General features: G+C 47.1%; 1 protein-coding gene across 1 annotated transcript; it reads right to left on the bottom strand.

The window, feature by feature from the left end:
* Window positions 1-1,366: 1,366 nt before the first annotated feature.
* On the bottom strand, window positions 1,367-20,290 carry LOC147959668 (uncharacterized). Its single transcript, XM_087532810.1, has 6 exons — window positions 20,114-20,290; window positions 18,690-18,730; window positions 18,526-18,608; window positions 18,018-18,464; window positions 1,576-1,695; window positions 1,367-1,437 (listed from the first exon to the last, which is right to left on the bottom strand). Exons 1-6 carry the CDS (start codon window positions 20,288-20,290, stop codon window positions 1,367-1,369), a joined length of 939 nt encoding a protein of 312 aa, XP_087388936.1.
* Between the last annotated feature and the right edge of the window lie 4,648 nt (window positions 20,291-24,938).

The following is a 24,938-nucleotide window of genomic DNA, read 5'->3' as shown; positions in this document are numbered from 1 at the left end:
AGTGAAGAGCAACCCTCTCACTCGGGGACTTAGCTGCGACCCCGTACTCGCCTAAGTTTCAAAAAAAAATACTTCGAGTGAAGAGAAATCCTCTCACTCGAGGGCTTAGCTGCGATCCCGTGCTCGCCTAAGCTCTGAAACATACTCCAAGTGGTGAGAAATCCTCTCACTCGGGGGCTGCACCACAAGTACAATGACTGGTTGCACTCTGAGCTACACCACAAGTACAACGTCTGGTTTCACTCTGAGCTGTGCCACAAGTACAACGTCTGGTTGCACTCTGAGCTGAGCCACAAGTACAACGTCTGGTTGCACTCTGAGCTGCGCCACAAGTACAACGTATATTCTGAGTGAAGAGCATCCTATCACTCGGAGACTCAGTTGCGATCTTGGATCTACCTAAATCAAAAATTTCGAAGGCAATAGAGACAAAGCAACTGCATTCAGATAAAAACAATCAAGTTCAAATAAATCTATCAAGGATCAGAATCACCAGCAGAAGTACTCGTGCATCAGGCCCGAAAGATTTTAACGTTTACAAAACCACTCGTCATTCCGAGACAAATAAAATCAAGTTATCAAGTTTTTCACTCGGCAGGAGGAGGACTTGCAGGCTCGATGAAAGTGTCCAAGTCAATGCCATCTGCGATGTGGGTAGCCGCGTTGATGAAGGTCTCCATGAAAGACTGAAATTGAAGCTTCTTGGTGTTGGCCACCTGAAGAGCCTTCAGTTTCTCTTCCTTGGCATCCTTGCAGTGAACACGAACCAGAGATAGAGCCACGTCAACACCGTAGCGAGTAGATGACTTCTTGCACGCCCGCACTCGGTCAGGGATGTTATTGAGTTGAGTCAGCAGTGACTCGAGATCATTCTGAAACTTATCCTCTGGCCAGAGCTCCTTGTCGATCCACGACAGTGCCACCTTCAGTCGGGCAAGGTAGTCTAGGACACTGGCGAGGCGGGATTCCAGTCATAGCACGTTCATGGCAGCTCCGTCCTTGATAGGAGAGTTGATGGGGTCCAGCCCAGTCTCAATCCGCCGAGTTTCCTCCGCAAAGTTCTGACCGAATTCTACATGAACAGAAAAAGGCAAAGAATGGACATCAACATGGTGGAGAAGTTTGTTGAGAAATCAATCAGATGAGAGAAAAAACCTTCAAGGATGAGAAACATCTTCTTGGCGAGACTGCCTAGATAAGCTTCTAGTTCGTCCTTTTCCCGAGTGAGAACTTCCTCTTTGTTAGCCAAGGTCACCTTCCCCTCCTTTAGTTGCACAACCTCTTTCTGCGTCTCGTCAACAACAGTTTTGATGTTGGCATTCTCCTCCTCCAGCTTTCCGACTGAGGCCAGCTTCTTCTCAGCAAGTTAAGTGTTCTCGCGCGCCGTCTTCTGCGTCGCGGCAAGATCGAGATCCTTCTGCTCCAGAGCCTGCTTCACTTTGTCAAAATAAATAAAATTCCTCAAACGAGCTTGGAGTTGATGGTTTTCACGACACACATCTGTTCGAGTGGAATCACTCGGTTTAAAGGATGAAAAGAAAAAGATCACAAGGCGAGAAGTCAATGAATTGTTACCTCCCATGACAGCTGCTTCATCCTGGGCCTTCTTCAAGTTCTTCTTATCCAACTCCAAGTCGAAGTTGAGTTGGATCTGCTTCTTCTCCAAGTTGGCATACTTGGACCCAAGTTCACAAGCTCAATGCAATTAACAAAAAGACAAGTCAGTCGACATAAATGAAGATCAATTACTTCTGAATGGAAAATATGCAAGATCCAGTAGCCACAGCAAAAGAGTTCTAAGAGTGCTGCTGAATCACACATTCAACAACAATCTCAGGGACTACATATAGTGGGTGAACTTAGCGTGCCCCCATTGTTTTGATTTACCACTAGGCATGGTCTGCCCATCCCGAGTGGAAGAAGTAAAAAAAAAGAGAAGAAAGTTCTAAGACCACCGTCGACTGCCAGCAGTCAACAACGGTCTCGGGGACTACACCCATTGGGTGCACTTAGCGTGCCCCCACTGGATCAAGAATTCACTCGACATGACCTGTCTAATTCGAGTGAAAAGAGCTGCAAACAGCTACATGATACATACTGTAACGCCCCGAGACCGATGTGCCAGGTGTCTTTGAGTTATTCGCATTTGTTTCCTTGTCATTTGCTTGCGTGTCATGCATTTCATATCATGTCATCAGGTGCATCGCATTTGCATACATGTTCGTCTCATGCATCCGAGCATTATCCCCGTTGTCCGTTTTGCAATCCGGTGCTCCTATGTCATCCGGTGTCCCTTTCTACCTCTTTTCGTGTGCGGGTACTAAACGTTCTCGGATTGGACCGAGACTTGTCATGCGGCCTTGGTTTACTACCGGTAGACCGCATGTCAAGTTTCGTGCCATTTGGACTTCGTTTGATACTCCAACGGTTAACCGAGGGGCCGAAAAGGCCTCATGTGTGTTGCAGCCCAACACCCCTCCAAAGTGGCCCAAAACCCACCTAAGACCTCTCCATCATGTAGGCCATTTGATCACGATCGCGTGGCCGCAAACCACACCTCATTTGGAGCTTCCTAGCTCCCTCTACCTATAAATATGTGTCCTTCCCGGAATTTTCGCGCAGATGAACCCTAAGATTTTCCCCCGCACGCCGCCGGACATGTCCGTCCCGCCACTGGATGTGTCCGCCGCCGCCGCCATGTCGCTCCAGCCTATCGGAGCTCGCCACATCGCCCCGCCGCCGCTCCAGGCCAACCACGGCGCGCCACCTCGCCTCCTGATCCTCCCCGCCGCCGCGGCCCGCGGAGCCAATCCAGGTCCCGCGCGGGCCTAGATCCCGCACTGTCGCCTGGGAGCCGCCCAGCTCCTGTCGTTGCCGCGCCCGCAACGCCACCCGAGGCCGCCGCCGCCATCAGGCGCCGGCCACCGCGCCCTTCGCCGCCCGTTCGCCGGCAACCGCGCCGCCCGGCCTCGGCTTCCGCGCAGGCGCCGCCATGAGCTCCCTCACCGAGCTCCGCCGCTGGCCGGGCCTCTCCGCAGGTGCCGCGCCTCCCCGCTGCAACTCCGGCGAGCCACCTCGTCGCCGGCCCTGTCCTTCCTCGTCTCTGGCGAGATCCATGGAGGGTGGATCAGATCCACCACACCCTCCATCCAAACACCCCGTTCCGATCCGGATCCGCGCCGTCCCGCTTCTCCTCGTCCCGAGTTGACTTTTCCCGCGAGGTGATATGGCTAAGTCCCAGTAATTTTGTGCCATTTTCATCGCGTCATAACTTCATCACCGTTGCTCCGACTCGTGCATGTATCATATCAAAATGTTCGTCTCGAAGAGTACATCATTTCATCTCATTGCATCATTTTCAGTTGAGCTCATCTTGATGCCCGAAATGTCGTTGGAAGAGGGCTATGTGATGATAGTTTCAGATCTGTTTCAGCAAATGCACTTTTGTCATTTTTGCCATGATTAATGTGTGCATGCTATGATCCTGATCTCTACATGTGTTTTGATGTATGCCATGCCATCTTTACAGGTGTGTATGCCATGTATTTTTTTTATCTTTTTGGTGACTAGCACAAGCATGCAAAGTAGCTTACTCAATGATGCTGATTTCAGGGACTTAGAATTTCTCTATGTCCTTGTCCTGTTATTGTTTTTATGCCATATGTTCATGTTGTTTCCTAGTGATCCGTGCCTCTTTTGAGCATGATCAGTAAGGATGTTTTGTAGATAATGTTGAGCTTTGTCCATCCATGTCTTTTTTTGCAATTGGAGCACCCTAGCTTGAGTCAATCGAGCTCTACGTTTGCTATGAAATGTTCCTGGCAGATTGTTAACATGTTTAGCAATTTTGCCGAGCTTGTTGTAGTTGATCCGTGCATGCTATGTTGTTGTTCTTGCCATGTCTAGCTTCTATGCCATGTCTATTTGCTGGGTGTATGCTTATTTTGTCATGCAATGCCTCGTAGTGAGTGCATCGAGCTCGTAAACATGCCTACTCGTTATCTGTTTTGCATGCTCCAGTTTTTCACACAGTCTCAATCTGTTTATGTTTTTGCTATGTTCACATGCTTGCAATTGTATTTTCTGATCCCTTTTGGCTTATGGTCACTAAGGGACTTTTGTTATATTCTTTGAGTAGCTTCATGCCATGCCTTGCTTTGCCATGATATGTTCCTATAGCATGTAGTTATCATGCTCTAAACATTGCCTCCTGAGGATAAATTCCTGACATGCTGTTAATTTCACCAAGTCTGAAACCTATAATCTTTTGCACTTTTGCCATGCTTGTTTGAACCTGTTCAGTGTTCATCTTTTTTCAAGAATCATGAGTGGATCCCTACGATGTATTTATTTGTCATGTTGGATTGTTGTAGCATGTTGTTCTTGATGTATTTAGAAGGCTACTTGCTGTTTATCGCAGACCGGTGCCATATTTGTTTTGCTTGCCATTTCCAAACTGTGCATCCGATTCCGGTGACATTTATATCGTTTTCGGCCGAAATCATCTCACCTTTCCAGTGGAACTCTTGGATTTCCATGTTGAGGCCAGGTTCAATCATTCCTTTCCAAATCATGCATATGCATCACATACCGCATCCCGCATATCATGTCATGTTCATGTGTTGGTTGTTTACTATGTTGTGTGCTTCTTTCCGGTGTTGCTTCTTCGGGTTGGTTCCAATAACGTCGCGTTTGTGAGGACCCGTTCGACTACGTCCGCTTGTCTTCTTCATGGACTCGTTCTTCTTCTGATGCGGAGCATCCTATGGACATCACCATGGAAGAGTCCATTTGGCAAGTGACACGTGCCACATCTACTCCATACATACAAAGGTGAATCATCTCCTTTACACGTGTCCACTTGTACCTCTCGAGGATGGTATACTACTTGACCCCTCTCTTGTATGCATACATAGGTGTGAGCGGAGCTACACATTAATCGAGGAGGAGTCGAAGAAGAAGAGAACATCTACACCATCCAAGAGGGAAGCCTGGAAGCGGAGAAGGAAGCGCCAAGAAGAAGGCAGCAGCTCCCAGGCGACCCCGTGCGCACAGGCCCCTCCGACCCCGTGCCCACGGGCCTCCCAGGCTAGCGGTCCTGAAGCCTCTGTGCGCACGGCCGTGTACCTTGCCCACGGGACCCCCGTGTCCACGGGACCAATGGACCCCGTGCGCACGGGCCCTTGCATCAGGTCTCTGGATACCCCATGTCCACGGGACCAATGGACCCCGTGCGCACGGGCCCTTGCATCAGGTCTCTGGATACCCCGTGCGCACGGGCTCCACTTACCCCGTGCGCACGGGCCCCCCTTTGTGATGCTGCGGGCTTTGCCCATGTAATCCCCATTTCGCCCCTGCTTACCCCTTCATCCCTTGGACCTATATATACTCCTTCATCTCCTCCATTTAGACTCAGCTAAGAATAGATCTAGATATTAGAGCTTAGCTCATGTACCTCCCCTTATGGGATTCCTCTTGAGAGAGAGACACTCCATTGGAGTTCAAGGCCTCCATTGGAGAAGATCCCTAGTGGATGAAGACCCCCTTGTGGGAAGGATCTATCTAGATCATCAAGCCCTCATCTCCTTCATAGGATTTGGGATGAACTCTACCATGTATCTTATTTCCCTTTGATTGTTCATGTACCTTGTGGATCTTGTGTGTTTGTTGGTCTAGTGGATGTGTGCTTGGACTTGTTCTTGAGTGTTCCTCTTGTTTTCCCTCTTGTGTTCATCTTGTTCTTGGGGATTCCCCCTCCAATTCGTGAAATATCTCCACTTAGGGTTCCACCCTATATCATCTTCCTTGCGGGATTTCAGGCAAGATGACCATACCCTCGAAATCACTTCTATCTTTGCTTGCTAGTTGCTCGCTCTTTTGCTATGCCTATGATGCGATACCTACCACTTGCTTATCATGCCTCCCATATTGTTAAGCCAAGCCTCTAACCCACCTTGTCCTAGCAAACCGTTGTTTGGCTATGTTACCGCTTTGCTCAGTCCCTCTTATAGCGTTGTTTGTTGCAGGTGAAGATTGGAGTTTGTTCCTTGTTGGAACATGGATATTTTGTTGGGATATCACAATATATCTTATTTAATTAATGCATCTATACACTTGGTAAAGGGTCGAAGGCTCGGCCTTATGCCTGGTGTTTTGTTCCACTCTTGCCGCCCTAGTTTCCGTCATATCGGTGTTATGTTCCCGGATTTTGCGTTCCTTACACGGTTGGGTTATAATGGGAAACCCTTGACAGTTCGCCTTGAATAAAACTCCTCCAGCAAGGTCCAACCTTGGTTTTAGCATTTTCACTTTGCATGCTATGCCTCTTTACATGATTTTTCCATGCAATTGTGACCCTTGCTTGCATCTACCCATGATTCATCTTTATACTACTTCTATGTGTATTTGCATGCTTGGTGGAGATCCTAGTAACTATAGCCATGATTTCTTTATGCCCAATGCTTTTCATGCTTGTTGTGTTGGGAGAGTCATTATGCCCCATTGCTATTTTCATATGCCCTCTCGCCCATACATTGATGATGTTTTGCTCATATCTTGCTTTCATTCTTGTGCTATGTCATGTGAATTATTCATGCCCACTATTTGTACACATGACATGCTAGCCATGATTCCTTCTAGTATGTTGCATCTTCGCACTACTAGCTTGCACTACTTGATCACTATGATTGCCTCGCACATGATGAACAATTGCTCTTTCTATTGTGTTGAGTGCCACTCTATATTCACTACACCACGTACACATTATGCTTGGATTGTCTTGCACTTGCCCCACGTGTTTAGCCACCTCATTATACATGGTGTTGTGAATGATTCCTATGCCTACCATAGACCTTTTGTTGAGCACATTGTGCATTCTTGCTATGATCTTGAGGTTGACGCTCGTTCACTTATCACACATATTAGCATCTTTACCTCCCATTTGCATACTTGTTTCCATGATGTCCTTGATTGTGCTCACCTTATTTGCTTAAATGCCATGCCACACTTCTTTGTCAAACCATATGCTATGCTTGATGACAACACTTGTTGGGTGAATCACCTCTTGAATGCTTGGTTTCGCTCTGACGCCAACCACATTTGTTTTTCCAAGTGCTTGTTATCTTTGCTCCTTTTGAAGGAATTACAAGACGGTACGACATCGGAGAGTGCCCATTTGGAACTACAAGATGATGAATGCTTGGTGATCGTCCACTACTCCACGGCAACATCATCTCTTTCCCATGGTGATTTGGATTTCGATCCGAGGTCGGATCTTTCCCAAGGGATGATGCGGAGCATCCTATGGACATCACCATGGCAAGAGTCCATTTTGCAAGTGACACGTGCCACATCTACTCCATACATACAAAGGTGAATCATCTCCTTTACACGTGTCCACTTGTACCTCTCGAGGATGGTATACTACTTGACCCCTCTCTCGTATGCATACATAGGTGTGAGCGGAGCTACATATTCATCGAGGAGGAGTCGACGAAGAAGAGAACATCTACACCATCCAAGAGGGAAGCCTGGAAGCGAAGAAGGAAGCGCCAAGAAGAAGGCAGCAGCTCCTAGGTGACCCCGTGCGCACGGGCCCCTCCGACCTCGTGCCCACGGGCCTCCTAGGCTGGCGGTCCTGAAGCCCCCGTGCGCACGGGCGTGTACCGTGCCCACGGGACCCCCATGTCCACGGGCCCAACGGACCCCGTGCGCATGGGCCCTTGCGTCAGGTCTCTGGATACCCCATGCGCACGGGCTCCACTTACCCCGTGCGCACGGGGCCCCCTGTGTGATGTTGCGGGCTTTGCCCATGTAATCCCCATTTCGCCCCTGCTTACCCCTTCATCCCTTGGACCTATATATACTCCTTCATCTCCTCCATTTAGACTCAGCTAAGAATAGATCTAGATATTAGAGCTTAGCTCATGTACCTCCCCTTGTGGGATTCCTCTTGAGAGAGAGACACTCCATTGGAGTTCAAGGCCTCCATTGGAGAAGATCCCTAGTGGATGAAGACCCCCTTGTGGGAAGGATCTATCTAGATCATCAAGCCCTCATCTCCTTCATAGGATTTGGGATGAACTCTACCATGTATCTTATTTCCCTTTGATTGTTCATGTACCTTGTGGATCTTGTGTGTTTGTTGGTCTAGTGGATGTGTGCTTAGACTTGTTCTTGAGTGTTCCTCTTGTTTTCCCTCTTGTGTTCATCTTGTTCTTGGGGATTCCCCCTCCAATTCGTGAAATATCTCCACTTAGGGTTCCACCCTATATCATCTTCCTTGTGGGATTTCAGGCAAGATGACCATACCCTCGAAATCACTTCTATCTTTGCATGCTAGTTGCTCACTCTTTTGCTATGCCTATGATGCGATACCTACCACTTGCTTATCATGCCTCCCATATTGTTAAGCCAAGCCTCTAACCCACCTTGTCCTAGCAAACCGTTGTTTGGCTATGTTACCGCTTTGCTCAGTCCCTCTTATAGCGTTGTTTGTTGCAGGTGAAGATTGGAGTTTGTTCCTTGTTGGAACATGGATATTTTGTTGGGATATCACAATATATCTTATTTAATTAATGCATCTATACACTTGGTAAAGGGTGGAAGGCTCGGCCTTATGCCTGGTGTTTTGTTCCACTCTTGCCGCCCTAGTTTCCGTCATATCGGTGTTATGTTCCCGGATTTTGCGTTCCTTACACGGTTGGGTTATAATGGGAAACCCTTAACAGTTCGCCTTGAATAAAACTCCTCCAGCAAGGTCCAACCTTGGTTTTACCATTTTCACTAACAACCTACCACCTTCCCTTGGGTTCTGCAGACTCAAGGGTCATCTTTATTTTAACCCCCCCCCCCCCCCCCGGGCCAGTGCTTCTCTAAGTGTTGGTCCGAACTGAGATGCCTGCGGGGCCACCTCGGGGAAACTTGAGGGTTGGTTTTACTCGTAGCTAGTCTCATCTGAGTGTGCCCTGAGAACGAGATATGTGCAGCTCCTATCGGGACTTGTCGGCACATTCGGGCGGCTTTGCTAGACTTGTTTTACCTTTGTCGAGGATGTCTTGTAACTGGGATGCCGAGTCTGGTCGGATTGTCTTGGGAGAAGGAATATCCTTCGTTGACCGTGAGAGCTTTTGATGGGGTAAGTTGGGACACCCCTGCAGGGATTTGAACATTTGAAAGCCGTGCCTGCGGTTATGGGCAGATGGGAATTTGTTAATGTCCAGTTGTAGAAAACCTGAAGTTGAACTTAATTAAAATGCACCAACCGTGTGTGTAACCGTGATGGTCTCTTCTCGGCGGAGTCCGGGAAGTGAACACGGTGTTGGAGTTATGCTTGACGTAGGTTGTTCTAGGATCACTTCTTGATCATAGTTTCTCGACCGTGCTTTTGCCTTCTCTTCTCGCTCTCATTTGCGTATGTTAGCCACCATATATGCTAGTCGCTTGCTGCAGCTCCACCTCATACCTTTACCTTACCTATTAGCTTAAATAGTCTTGATCGCGAGGGTGTGAGATTGCTGAGTCCCCGTGACTCACAGATACTTCCAAAACCAGCTTGCAGGTGCCGATGATACCGTACAGGTGACGCAACCGAGCTCAAGGAGGAGCTAGTTGAAGTTCGTGTTCATTATGTTGTTCCGTTTCCAGTTGATCAGTAGTGGAGCCCAGTTGGGATGATCGGGGATCTGTGTAGCTTTTGGGGTAGTCTTCTTTTATTTTGGGTTCCGTAGTCAGACCTTGATTGTATCTGGATGATGTAATGCTTTATTCATGTATTGTGTGAAGTGGCGATTGTAAGCCAACTATGTATCTCTTTCCCTTATGTATTACATGGGTTGTGTGAAGATTACCTCACTTGCGACATTGCTTTCAATGCAGTTATGCCTCTAAGTCGTGCTTCGACACGTGGGAGATATAGCCGCATCGAGGGCGTTATAAGTTGGTAATCAGAGCCTTCCCCGACTTAGGAGCCCCCTGCTTGATCGAATCGCTGGCGTTGTTGAGTCTAGAAAAATGTTTTGAGTCATTAGGATTATATATATCCGGTAGTTAGGAATTCTTTTTACTCCTCAGTCCCTTCGTCGCTCTGGTGAGGCATCCTGACGTAGAGTTTTGACTCTTCTCTTCTCAAATTTTACTAATTTTTTTTAGGATCACGCGGGTATCTTGGAATCGTTCCGATAGTTTTGTGACGAGAACATTGTTCTTGGTGCCTCCTGACATTTAAGGGTTGTGGCAGTGTCCCGGGGAGTTGAGTTCCGAGGTGTTGTCGTCACAAGTTTATCGTTGAGATTCTGGAATACCTGAGTTTCACCGACATCGAAAATCTCTTTTATGCAGTTGTTGGTGAGATAACCTCGACGCCACCTAGTACTGGGGCAGGAGTTCGGGAGTATTGCCGTAACTCGTATAACGGATGCTTTTCGAAGGTTGAGGTAAACGATTTCCGAAGGTTTCTTGGTTATGTGTTGAAGGATGGATACAACTGGATGTAGGATTTGTTAGTTTTGCGTGAGATATTATGCTTCCCCTGTATCCCCAACACCTCATTGCATAACCGGAAAGTTTCGGGAGTTTATAAGTGGGAATTCAAGTAGCTCGTAGGATACAACAGATGTATGATATGAAATTGGGGTTCGACGTCTAGTGGTCCGCCTATCCACGGTTGGTTTTACAGTGGTCTCGTTGTGTCTTAAAGAGTCCTTGGCTATGCCGACTCGAGGACGCTTCATATGTCATGTGCACTGCCTTGTACATGATGGTGTTGTACGATCGAGCCCGTGTAGGCCCCACCACGAAAACTTTGGATTAAATCTCTATCATATTTTGTTCCGGCTTTTCTGCAAGCCAAACCTTTGTTTTGTTTTGAGTTGTGGTATTCGAGTTGCTTCGAAGTCAAGTGTTGATTCCATACCTAAGTGATGTTCTCATACTTCTATGTGAACTCTAATCCTTCCTAATAATCAAGATTGTCATGTCAATCCTTTTTAACCGGTGTGTCTCTCTTCAAGGGGATCCGATCTTTTCAACACCCACAAGATCTATTCTAAGCTCTCTCAACGGTGTTTGTTTCATCCTTCCCAAGTTGCCTTTGTTTTCCCACCCTCCCACCCTTTTCCCTTCAAGGACTCGGATTTCTTAATTTGTTATCCATTTATGGATATGAAGTCTCTCCATTCTTTTCAATCAACGTTCTTACCCGGTGGTTCTCTTGAAGATGTTCTACAAGTTCAATATTCTTCATTCTTTTCCTTCTCCGGTGGTCTCAACTCAAGCTTCCGTGTTGATCATATCCTTTTCCTCGGTTCAAATATTTTCGCATACCAGTGCACCTCTTAATCATCCACTCCTCGCCATTCAATTGTTCCGGAGTGTTCAAGATATCTCGAAGATTCGTGTTTTCACTCTGCTTTCATTCAAGATCGTTCGAGGTTGTTATCTCATTCAAACCATTTAATGCAACCTGTGCAATCTCTCTTTTAAATCTCTTCAACGGTGTTTCTTTTGAGTGGGCCCTAACCCACAGGTCTTTTTCCAGGATCTTATCTGACTCTTCTTATATTGCCGGAGCTATTCTCAAATTCTTTTACAAGTTTGATGTAAGAATGAGTTATCATCACTCATATGTATTTCTCCAAGATCTGTCAAATTCTTTCATCGTTGGTTCAACTTTTCCAATTTTAATTCCGGAGTGCCTCAACAATTCTTGGTGGTGTTTCTCGTCGTCATTCTCGGATTCTGAAGACCGAAGAAGAGTTTTTCCTCCATATCTTAACCGTTCTCTCAGAGATTCGTGGTTCTAGTTCGAGGCCATCCTCTCATAATTGTTTTGATTGTGAGAATTTTTCTTACCCATCCGGAGCAATTCAAGAGTCTTCTCAGTTTGTTATCCGGAGTCCATCAATTCAGGTTTATTCATTCTTAGCTTTCAGTTATCATTCTCCAATCTTACCGATGCATCGTTCAAGTGATCTCTAATCAGTTCGCGATCTCTTCGTTCTCATATATCTAAATCCTCTCAAGTATCTTCGTTCTTTTTATAATTCTTCCCGGTGTTTCTTTATCTTTACTTCATTCATTTCCAATTCTTACGGTGGTTCGTTCAAGAGTTCTCTTCCTTGGTTATCATATCAATTTATTCGTTCTTCCAAATCCTACCGGTGGTTCGTGGAAGACATTCTCAAGTTTATGTTATCTTAATCCTTTCTTCGAGAATAAGTAGTGTGCCAAATCCATTGTTTGTCATCAATTTAATTGATGAAGGATAAGCATAATGTAATTCTTATTCTTGTTTCATCGAGTAAACTCAATTCCCTATTCCGGAGGCTCATCCATTTCCTGATTTCAATTGTTTTCATCTTCTCTTTTTCCCGGAGTTCCAACCTTTTTCAATTATTTCACCACGGAGATTCATCTAAAATAGGTACAAGGATTCACCTTGTGTTTCCAAATTCTCTTTCCTTCCGTTTGATCATTCTTTTGTTAACGGAGTTCTTCATGAAGGTTCTACATGATGGTTCATCAAGGATTTATTTCCTTCTCGAAGTGTTCATCAACATTCTTTTCTAAGGAGCTCAAGTATTCTTCTTCGTGCAATCGGAGTGCAATTCTTTCTACCATATTATTGGAGGTGGTATTATGTCATTCCTAATAATTTGAGTTCATGTTTCATGATCCACATGTTGTTAAGAATGAGGTATTTTTAATCCATCAATCTCTTCTTTGGAGTTATCTTGGGTTATATTTCACCTAAAGCCTTCCCTAAGTATTGTTGCTATCTATGGTGCTTATCAAGGACCCAAGTTCTTCTTTATCCTCCCGGTGAAATACTTTCTCGTCTCGTTGTTCATACCAATCCAATTCTTTTTTTCCGTGAGTGGCAGGTTGTCACCTCATAATTTGAGATGTATTCCATAAGATCATATCAAGCTTATCCTTTCGTTGTTGGATTTCCGACAACTCCGATCGACCCTTCTCCTAAGGATGCCTTCCCAAGCTCTTTTGTGGCAGAAGTTGGCTTTTTCTTCTCAATTCTCCTATTTCAATTATCTATCTTCTATTCTTTCGTTCCGGAGGCATTGTGATGTTGTTTTTTTCCACCCATCATTTCGTTTTGTCAAAGATCATGTTCTTTTCATGCCTATCCATTTAACCGGAGTGTTGAGCCATTTTGCTCAAGTTCTTTTCGCCTTATCAAGCCTTGCATCTCTTTCAACCGGAGTGCTGTCTGGAATCTTTCTTACCCCTTGCTCCATTCATTCAATAGTTCCGGAGGCAATGTGCTGTCATTTCATCAAGTATCTTCTCATATTACCAAGTTCTTATTCAATTCTTTTTCTTTTCAATCGGAGTGCTGCCCGAAGTTGCTGTTCCTTGTTCCTCTTTTCTAATGGAGGTTTTCAACTTTGTTCATCTCCATTGTATTCTTTATTTCCATTTGTTCAACCTCTCAAGGTTCGTGGTTTCACTCGTTTGTCCAAGAAGCAACTTAGTTTTACCTCTTCTCTTTCTCTTGCATTTTCCCTCCGGTGCCATTCTAGATCTCGGAACGAGATCCTCTCGTAGTGGTGGAGTGTTGTAACGCCCCAAGACCGAAGTGCCAGGTGTCTTCCAGTTATTCGCTGTTGTTTCCTTGTCATTTTCTTGCGTGTCATGCATTTCATATCATGTCATCAGGTGCATCGCATTTGCATACATGTTCGTCTCATGCATCCGAGCATTTTCCCCGTGTCCGTTTTGCAATCCGGCGCTCCTATGTCATCCGATGTCCCTTTCTACCTCTTTTCGTGTGCGGGTACTAAACGTTCTCGGATAGGACCGAGACTTTTCATGCGGCCTTGGTTTACTACCGGTAGACCGCCTATCAAGTTTCGTGCCATTTGGACTTCGTTTGATACTCCAACGGTTAACCGAGGGACCGAGAAGGCCTCGTGTGTGTTGCAGTCCAACACCCCTCCAAAGTGGCCCAAAACCCACCTAAGACCTCTCCATCATCTAGGCCGTTCGATCACGATCGCGTGGCCGCAAACCGCACCTCATTTGGAGCTTCCTAGCTCTCACTACCTATAAATATGTGTCCCTCCCGGAATTTTCGCGCTGATGAACCCTAAGATTTCCCCCCGCACGCCGCCAAACATGTCGGTCCCGCCGCTGGACGTCTCCGCCGCCGCCGCCACGTCGCTCCAGCCTATCGGAGCTCGCCACGTCGCCCCGCCGCCGCTCCAGGCCAACCACGGCGCGCCACCTCGCCTCCTGATCCTCCCCGCGCCGAGGTCCGCGGAGCCCATCCGGGGCCCGCGCGGGCCCAGATCTCGCCCCGCCGCCTGGGAGCCGCCCTGCCACCCAGCTCCTGTCGTCGCCGCGCCCGCAACGCCACCCGAGGTCGCCGCCGCCATCATGCGCCGGCCACCGCGCCTTTCGCCGCCCGTTCGCCGGCAACCGCGCCGCCCGGCCTCGGCTTCCGCACAGGCGCCGCCACGAGCTCCCTCGCCGAGCTCCGCCGTTGGCTGGACCTCTCCGCAGGCGCCGCGCCTGCCCGCTGCAACTCCGGCGAGCCACCTCGTCGCCGGCCCTTTCCTTCCTCGTCTCTGGCGAGATCCACGGAGGGTGGATCAGATCCACCACACCCTCCATCCAAACACCCCGTTCCGATCCGGATCCACGCCGTCCCGCTTCTCCTCGTCCCGGGTTGACTTTTCCCGCGAGGTGATATGGCTAAGTCCTAGTAATTTTGTGCCATTTTCATCGCATCATAACTTCATCACCGTTGCTCCGACTCGTGCGTGTAGCATATCAAAATGTTTGCTCGAAGAGTACAACATTTCATCTCATTGCATCATTTTCAGTTGAGCTCATCTTGATGCCCGAAATGTCGTTGGAAGAGGGCTATGTGATGATAGTTTCAGATCTGTTTTAGCAAATGCACTTTTGTCATTTTTGCCATGATTAATGTGTGCATGCTATGATCCTGAGCTCTACATGAGTTTTGATGTATGCCATGCCATCTTTACAGGGGTGTATGCCATGTATTTTTGTGATCTTTGTGGTGACTAGCACAAGCATGCAAAGTAGCTTACTCAATGATGCTGATTTCAGGGACTTAGAATTTCTCTATGTCCTTGTCCTGTTATTGTTTTTATGCCATATGTTCATGTTGTTTCCTAGTGATCCGTGCCTCTTTTGAGCATGATCAGTAGGGATGTTTTGTAGATAATGTTGAGCTTTGTCCATCCATGTCTTTGTTTGCAATTATGGAGCAACCTAGCTTGAGTCAATTGAGCACTACTTGTGCTATAAAATGTTCCTGGCAGATTGTTAACATGTTTAGCAATTTTGCCGAGCTTGTTGTAGTTGATCCGTGCATGCTATGTTGTTGTTCTTGCCATGTCTATTTGCTGGGTGTATGCTTATTTTGTCATGCAATGCCTCGTAGTGAGTGCATCGAGCTCGTAAACATGCCTACTCGTTATCTGTTTTGCATGCTCCAGTTTTTCACCAAGTCTGAATCCGTTTATGTTTTTGCTATGTTCACATGCTTGCAATTGTATTTTCTGATCCCTTTTGGCTTATGGTCACTAAGGGACTTTTGTTATATGCTTTGAGTAGCTTCCTGCCATGCCTTGCTTTGCCATGATATGTTCCTGTAGCATGTAGTTATAATGCTCTAAACATTGCCTCCTAAGGATAAATTCATGACATGCTGTTAATTTCACCAAGTCTGAAACCTGTAATCTTTTGCACTTTTGCCATGCTTGTTTGAACCTGTTATTGAGTGATTTAGCCGTAGCTCAGTGTTCATATTTTGTCAAGAATCATGAGTGTATCCCTTCCATGTATATTGTTGTCATGTTGGAGTGCTGTAGCATGTTGTTCTTGATGCATTCAGAAGGCTACTTGCTGTTTATCGCAGACCGGTGCCATATTTGTTTTGCTTGTCATTTCCAAACTGTGCATCCGATTCTGGTGATCTTTATATTGTTTTCGACCGAAATCATCTCACCTTTCCAGTGGCACTCTTGGATTTCCAAGTTTAGGCCAGGTTCAATCATTCCTTTCCAAATCATGCATATGCATCACATACCGCATCCCGCATATCATGCCATGTTCATGTGTTGGTTGTTTACTATGTTGTGTGCTTCTTTTCGGTGTTGCTTCTTCGGGTTGGTTCCGATAACGTTGCGTTTGTGAGGACCCGTTCGACTACGTTCGTTTGTCTTCTTCATGGACTCGTTCTTCTTCCTTGCGGGATTTCAGGCAAGATGACCATACCCTCGAAATCACTTCTATCTTTGCTTGCTAGTTGCTCACTCTTTTGCTATGCCTATGCTGCGATACCTACCACTTGCTTATCATGCCTCCCATATTGTTAAGCCAAGCCTCTAACCCACCTTGTTCTACCAAATCGTTGTTTGGCTATGTTACCGCTTTGCTCAACCCCTCTTATAGCGTTGTTAGTTGTAGGTGAAGATTGGAGTTTGTTCCTTATTGGAATATGGATATTTTGTTAGGATATCACAATATCTCTTATTTAATTAATGCATCTATACACTTGGTAAAGGGTGGAAGGCTCGGCCTTATGCCTAGTGTCTTGTTCCACTCTTGCCGCCCTAGTTTCCGTCATATCGGTGTTATGTTCCCGGATTTTGCGTTCCTTACACGGTTGGGTTATAATGGGAACCCCTTGACAGTTCGCCTTGAATAAAACTCCTCCAGCAAGCCCAACCTTGGTTTTACCATTTGCACTAACAACCTACCACCTTCCCTTGGCTTCTGCAGACTCAAGGGTCATCTTTATTTTAACCCCCCCCCCCAGGCCAGTGCTTCTCTAAGTGTTGGTCCAAACTAAGCTGCCTGCGGGGCCACCTCGGGGAAACTTGAGGGTTGGTTTTATTCATAGCTAGTCTCATATGAGTGTGCCCTTAGAATGAGATATGTGCAGCTCCTATCGGGATTTGTCAGCACATTTGGGCGGCTTTGCTGGACTTGTTTTGCCATTGTCGAGGATGTCTTGTAATCGGGATGCCGAGTCTGACCGGATTGTCTTGGGAGAAGGAATATCCTTCGTTGACCGTGAGAGCTTGTGATGGGCTAAGTTGGGACACCCCTACAGGGATTTGAAATTTCGAAAGCCATGCCCGTGGTTATGGGCAGATGGGAATTTGTTAATGTCTGGTTGTAGAAAACCTAAAGTTGAACTTAATTAAAATCTACCAACCGCGTGTGTAACCGTGATGGTCTCTTCTCGGCGGAGTCCGGGAAGTGAACACGGTGTTGGAGTTATGCTTGACGTAGGTTGTTCTAGGATCACTTCTTGATCATAATTTCTCGACCGTGCTTTTGCCTTGTCTTCTCGCTCTCATTTGCGTTTGTTAGCCAACATATATGCTAGTCGCTTGCTGCAGCTCCACCTCATACCTTTACCTTACCTATAAGCTTAAATAGTCTTGACCGTGAGGGTGTGAGATTGCTGAGTCCCCGTGACTCACAAATACTTCCAAAACCAGCATGCAGGTGCCGATGATACTGTACAGGTGACGCAACCGAGCTCAAGGAGGAGCTAGGTGAAGTTCGTGTTCGTTATGTTGTTCCGTTTCCAGTTGATCAGTAGTGGAGCCCAGTTGGGACGATCGGGGATCTGTGTAGCTTTTGGGGTAGTCTTCTTTTATTTTGGGTTCCGAAGTCGGATCTTGATTGTATCTGGATGATGTAATGCTTTATTCATGTATTGTGTGAAGTGGCGATTGTAAGCCAACTATGTATCTCTTTCCCTTATGTATTACATGGGTTGTGTGAAGATTACCTCACTTGCGACATTGCTTTCAATGCGGTTATGCCTCTAAGTCGTGCTTCGACACGTGGGAGATATAGCCGCATCGAGGGCGTTATACATACCCACTGGGTGTACATATGCATAAACAGATTTACATCTTATGAATAATAAAGAGCAGTTTTCAAGTAGCATGTCTTAACAGAACAAAGATCAAGCTGAAAGCCAATCGGAAACCAACTTACAATCCCACTTACTCGTATGTTGGTTTGGAGGGCGGAGCTGGCATCATAAGCGGCCTTGCTAGTGTCATACACCACCTTCATTCGGTCCATCATTAGGCCTGCCCGGATCATGGCCTCCTTAGCAGCTCCTACTTGGTCCTCCGGGACATGATGAGTAATGAAGAGAGGAGTTATCGAAATAGGTAACATGACAGGTGGAGCTGAAGCTTGAAGCTGCACAGTCGGAGCAGGATCTTGAGTAGTCAACACCGAAGGCCGGTCAGTCAACAAAGGATTAGCAAAGGAAATGGAAGCCCAGACTGGATCATCGAGTTGCCGAACAACTGGCTCAGACGCTGAATGAGGTACTTTGCTGGCTGGCACCCTCTTGCTCGAAGTCTTACCCCTTTTCCATGTGCTCTTTTGAGGCACTTCATCATCATCATCGTCTGGAAGTTGGATGACATTTTTTGGCGCTGCAAAACACTCGACCATCAAAATAGTTGGCGAAATAAGAGCATGGCTGTGGAATCATACCTAACCGAGAGGTAGCCGCATCCACGGTTTCATCATCACCACGTTCATCATGGACATCCATGGACGTTGCAGAAGTTGCGGCACTAAAAGTTCCGAAGTTCACTCGGTCACATGAGCAAAAGAGTCCATGATAATACAGAAGAACAAAGAAAAATAACACTCACGTTGAAGCGACATGCACAACCACCTTGATCCTAGGTAGGGCCTTCCATGGTTTGGGCGCGGCAACTTTGTCCTACTTCGGGGCCTTCTCTGGTGGCTCCGGAGTGGACGTCCGAGTGTGTTTTGGAACCTTTGCACTTGACGCGGCCGCCTTGCCACCTCCTCCCACGGGGTCTTGCGACTGTTTGGAACGATTTTCAGAATGGGGTGGCGAGTCGACTTCCTCACTACTATCAGAATCCTCACTGTCCTCTTTGCTTTCATCTTCAGAGGGTCAGTCGACACTTCCTCCATCGCTCTCCACTCCCTCCTGGCGCTGCTCCCCATTTGGCATCAAATACATCTTGGTATAAATCTGTAGGACATAAGCTACAAGTATCAGTTGGATTCGAGAACATTTGCAGACTGAAAGGAAAAACACTCGGTAATTCGAGCCTAACCTCTTCTGGTCGTTGTCAGCATCGAATGGAAGAACCCTCCTAAACCCCCTGGGGTTATCCTTGTTCCCAGTGATGCTCCATAGCCACTGAGCTACTGTCTCCTCGGCGACCTCCTCTGGGTGGATCCGAGCGGTATCTTCAGGGCCTGATTATATCCACATGGGGTGATCATGAGCTTGGAGAGGCTGGATGCATCGACTGAGGAACACCTCCAACAGATCCATGACAGTCACGCCCTCATGTACTAAGTTGACGACTAAAAGCACCTTTCTCCTCTAGGGTTACAATCAGTGAAGAAGGTTGGCGGAGTCTTTCCATGGTGAAAGGGGGGAGGCCGGTCGACTGACCAAGAGTCGGGATGTCATTGAAGTAGAACCAGGTCGACTGCCATCCTCTGACTGACTTGGGAAGTGTCAGGGGAGGAAAAGTTCTTCTACCCTAGTTTGGATCCCTAACCCCCCACACATCTGGATCACGTGCGTCTTTTCGTCAGCCGGGTTAGCCTTCTTCACTGTCTGAGAACGGCAAGGGAAGATGTGTTTGAATAGGCCCCAATGTGGCTGGCACCCGAGGAATTTTTTGCACATGGAGATGAATGTAGCAAGGTACGAGATTGTGTTTGGGGGAAGTGGTGAATCTGGGCAAGGTTGTCAGAATCGCGATTTTGAATCGGATCAGAGCTCTGATGGTAGGATTGCAAATCGTAGAATCTTCACTATCAGGATCGTAGAAATGTAGATTCTATGAATTAAAATTGTAGAATCATAGGGGTTAGTTTGGATCGTAAAGTTGTAGAATTGTATAAAAGAATCGCGATTCTGACAACCTTGAATCTGGGCACCAAAAAAGTTAAGAAAACCCAGAAAGAATGGATTCGGAGGAAGAGAAAAACCTTGCTCGACGTGGGTCGTGAGGAGGACACGCTCACCTTCACGCGGTTGGGGCTCGGACTCCCCCTCCGACAGCCTCTAGGATTTGTCAGTGACCATGCCATCGACGGCGAGCTTCTCTAGGTCCTCTAGCACGACAGTGGAGCGGATCCAGTCTCCCTGGATCCAACCAGGAGGCACACCGGACCGCGACGATGATCCCCTTGCCGTCTCCTTGCCCATCGTCGCCGCCATCACCTTCTTCGCACACTCCATGGCCGCCTCCTTCCCCATGGTGGTGGAGTGTGTGCGGGCTTGGCGGAAGCATCAAGAGCAGGGGGTGCGCGGATAAGAAGCAGAGAAGAAGGGGATCAATTGAGGAGTACTGTGCATCGCATCGGCCCTGGTGCTCTTTATGGGGCTACTTCCGAGTGGCTGACCTATGGGCCCAAGCAATCTTATCACATCCTGCAACTGGCGCTTGCTCGATACGTGGAGAAAAAGGCGATGTGGAGATCGAGGCGTCCTTGTCTACTCGCTCCAATTACTGCAGCACGCTCCGTCCTGCGCGCTTCTCCAAATTTTTGAATCCCGCGAAATCCGGGAACCACAGAGCAACCAATCGCATCCAAGATTCCGCATTTTAATTCACTCGAAGATCTCTGACATAATTCACTTGACGACCTCAGAATCGATCAAGGCGACTGATGCAAGGTTAAAGTTCCAGAATGATCTACAGACTCCGTTAAAATGCCTCCGAAGCATAGAATCGAGTCGGAGCCAACTTAAACCCTTCTTCACTCGAACCTCAATCCATTCGGGGGCTAATGACGATGACATGTACCCAGGGTAGGGTCATAAGCCTGACCTAGACACCCTACCCAAAGGCACTGCCCTTGAGTCAAAGACATTCAAAGTCCAACAGCAGATACCGACTTAAAGTCACCTTGGAGTGCAATCCACTTGACCAATCATTCCACTCGGATACCCCAATTCCACTCGACATGATCATTACACTCGACAGTATAAAAGAATCACTCGGGGCACAGAAGACCTACAGTCACCCCAACATGGCAACGGGCAGGCGTTCACTCCGTAGTCTTAAAAGTCATTAATAACCATTTATAGAAGGCGTTACCAGTAACACCCCTGTCTTAATTCACATTAAACCCTGTGTAACTGAGGGCTAGAAGGGTCTGGCGCACTCTATATAAGCCACCCCCTCCTCTGGCACAAGGGTTCGCACCCCCTGTAACACACGCATATTCCAGTTGACAAGCCTCCGAGGCACTAAGACGTACACCGGTGCGCGTCGGTCCTAAACAAATGGTTTTTTACCCCTTTCTGCGACGACATTTGGAACCGTCGCCAAGTGGGTGTGTGCGATAGGGTGTCCTTCCCACACGACCCAGAAATCGTCGGGAAAGGCCCTCCTGGGACCTAGGCTGGGGTCGTGTGCGATCGGGCGAGGCATCGAAACCCAATCATTTCCGTAAGTATGTACATCCCACACGGTGAATCTCAGAAATCATTTCCATAGGTATGTACATCCCACACGGTGAATCCCAAAAATCATTTTCGTAGGTATGTACATCCCACACAGTAATCCGAGAAAATCATTTCCGTAGGTATGTACATCCCACACGGTGAATCCCAGAAAAAACATTTCCGTTCGTATGTATATCACACACAGTCAATCCAAGGAATACGTTTCCGTTCTTATGTACATCCCACACAGTCAATCTAGGGAAAACTTTTCCGTTCGGACGTAAATCCCACACAGTTTTATGTGTAGGCTCGTGTGTGAAAGGTATAACTATCACACACGGTCTTCCTTGGTTAACTATTTGCTTTTATCAACTATATAACACACGATTTGATGAAGAAAACTGTGTAGCATTGGGCTATCCATCGCAACCGCTTTTGTTGCTAGAACCGTTTGCAAAGGTCCATGAAACATTTAGCAGGTTTATTAGTTTACAATTAATAATTCTACTATTATGCAAATTCACATTTCATATCGAATAGCTATTTGCCAATTTCATATCAGGCACATAAATATATTATAACATCACAGTACGGTAGCTACATGAAAACAACATAGTACAGCATATAGCTAGTTCAATTCATAAGGACAATATATTCATTTCCCTAATCGAGATCATCCAGGCTCGTCTTATCCACCTCCGCTTTCAGTTCAGTAAAAACGTGTTTTGCACGGGCCAACTGGGAAAGTGCCTCCTCCTTCGCCAACACAATCTTAGCAAAGTCTTTAAAAAAATCTGAGCTCATTCTCCACCTTCAACTTTTTATCCTGCATCTTGAAATATGCTTCAACATTGACAAGACTTTCTCTAAGCCTAGCTGTGTTCACTTCCTCATACATGCTCCAGAGCTTCGTTAATCACATCTTCAAAGACTGTGGCCACTCTTGATCAACCCACTCCAAGTAAGAACACTTCCGTTCATCCTATAATATTTAAAACTAGATCAGTAACAATTGTAGGGGAAATGGGTTTATAGCAACATAGAAAATCACCAATGCTTATTTTGAAAAACTAAAGAAACATGTTAATTATGACATATCTTCTCAAAAAGATCAATGTGCAAATGAAATAATTGGTACTAAGACAACAACCAAATTCTGGAACATCAGAAGCTATAATTAACTACAACGACGCTACAAGTTCTTACTCATGTACAATAAATAACAAATTGAACATTTTATGACGAAGGTAAATATAACTGCAACAACATAGCGACAGTGTTTGGATGACAGCAAATTGATACTAACAGGTGTGTACATGCACAAATTTAGTAACATAGAACTAATAGCACTAAGGTCGTCCACTATGTATGCAAAAACTGGTGAAAAGACAACTGTTGCTACATCTCGCACCGGTGCCCTGAACTGGTGAGCCGATGCAGCGGAAAAAAATCAGGGACCCAGACTGTGGAGCACATAGTTGCTCCGATGCCCAGTTCCTTCGTGCCATAAGGATTTAATATTTTACTGCTTGGATGCTCGGATGTGTGGACCAAAGTTGGCTGCACAAACTGCTGAAGCAGTGCCAAATAATTTTCTAATGGCACCGTTGATGAGATGGAAACAATTTAAGATACTAGGTACAAACTGTGACACTGTCTTAGGATGCGTTTGGTTGAAGGTGTGGTATGAATGGGTTGGGACCGTGACAGTGTCTGAATCACATCTAACAAATGATTTGTAACAACGTTAGAGGGTCTGACCTTCTCTGTCCAAGCAAGAAACTTCTTCCTAGTGTCCACAGAATCAAACGCAAGTACCTTCATGCATGGAGATTGATGGTGACAACGAGAAGATAGATCTTCACCCACCCCGCTCCATTCGTTGCCACTGATGGTCTTAGGGAGCTACAAGAGGAAGAAATGACTCAAATCGACCTCTGGGTAAAAATCCTTCATTCCAAGTCATAGCCCGAGAGAGAGAAGAGAGGCAGACCCAAGTGGTGAAGGAGTAGTCACCGGAGGATGAACCGCTGGAGATGTCTTTGAAGAAGACCATGGCGACCCCGACGGTAGGATGCGAGACGGCGAGAGCGAGGAAGCGGCTATAGCTTAGCAAGGAAGGAAGGAGGAGGAAATAGGGGAAATGTGAATTGTGGTCGGGGATAAAAGGGGGTGGGGAAGGGGGAAAGGAGGCGGGGGTAGATATTTTGCCAGTAGGCCAAAATTTTGGAAATTTGGAGGGAAACTTTGCGTGTGGTGCCGTCGGGCCATTCACTTTGAATGATTGTGTGCATTGCAAATGATTCTTCTGCTTTAGGCGCATGGGATGAGTTTGATAATTCAAATTTTGGTCTCAAGGCATGGGCACATTCACTTTGAACACGCGTGGTGCTGCCGGACCATTCACTTTGAACGATTGTGTGCATCACAAATGATTCTCCTGCTTTACGCGCATGGGATGAGTTTGATAATTAAAATTTTGGTGGATATTTCCCCGGGTATGTCATTGCATAATTTAACATCGCTTGCTAATTTGGGCACACAAAAGAGCTTACAGCAGACAGACCACACTTACTGAATCAAGCAATTTCAGTAATTACACAGAGCTAGTTGACCTAAACACTGCTCTAACAAAAGACCAACATTAAAAACAAAGCCTAAGTACGCATAATTAAAAATCCGCCGCCGCCGTCCTATGCATCACCGGTGTGAGATGAGAGGTCAACGACTTGTCCTGGCGACATGCCGCAATTGGTGGACTCCGCGTCCCCCCTGCTGAAGTCGACCATGTCCTCATCCTCGTCCTCGTCCTCGGCGCCGCCCTCAAGGTTGTAGTACTCATAGTAGTGGCTGCGCCAGAGCTCGCGTTGGTACTCCACCGCCGATTCCTCGATGGACAGACACTTCTCTACCTCCACCTCGGCCACACGAAACTCCTCCTCCCAGCGCTCCTCGATCTCCGCCGCCTCCTGCATCTACAGCTCCCGCTCGGTGACCTCATGAGGAAGCAGGTGCTCCATGGCCACCGTCGCCTTTTCAGACGTGGGTTGCATGCTGGAGTCCGAGGTGGCCTAGAATATCTTGGTGTGTGCATCCTCGATCTTGGCATGGATGGCCTCGACCCGGGCCAGGGCAACATCAGCAGCATGGATGGCAGCTCGAGCGCTCTCGGCGTTTGCAGCCGCCGTCACAGCAGTAGCTACAGTTGTCTCGGTTGCTGCAGCTGCCTTGTCAGCTGCCACAGACGCCCTCTCGGCGAAAGCGGTCGCGCTCAATGCGGATGTGGCGGCACTCTCGCCATAGGCGGTCGCGCTCTCGGCGCAGACGGCGGCGCTCGGGGGGGGGGGCGGCCATCGTACGGGCCTTCACGAAGCGTTTCCACAGCGTCATCTTTGCAAGAAGGGGGTGCAGGAATGGGGATCGGGATTCGTGGATTCGGGGGTTAAAAGCACTA

The sequence above is a fragment of the Triticum urartu genome, chromosome 7A, assembly GCF_056163025.1.
Source record: "Triticum urartu cultivar PI428250 chromosome 7A, HENAU_Tu73, whole genome shotgun sequence".
NCBI classification, from domain to species: Eukaryota; Viridiplantae; Streptophyta; class Magnoliopsida; order Poales; family Poaceae; genus Triticum; species Triticum urartu.
This window is presented reverse-complemented; position numbering and strand designations above follow the sequence as displayed.

Excerpts from the sequence above, each read along its gene's own strand:
- LOC147959668 (XM_087532810.1), bottom strand. The coding sequence starts at position 20,290 with ATGGGGAAGGAGGCGGCCATGGAGTGTGCGAAGAAGGTGATGGCGGCG. Across the intron at positions 18,731-20,113 it reads AGCTCGCCGTCGATGGCATG|GCCCTACCTAGGATCAAGGT; the intron begins GTCACTGACAAA and ends AAACCATGGAAG. Across the intron at positions 18,609-18,689 it reads GTTGTGCATGTCGCTTCAAC|TGCCGCAACTTCTGCAACGT; the intron begins GTGAGTGTTATT and ends CGGAACTTTTAG.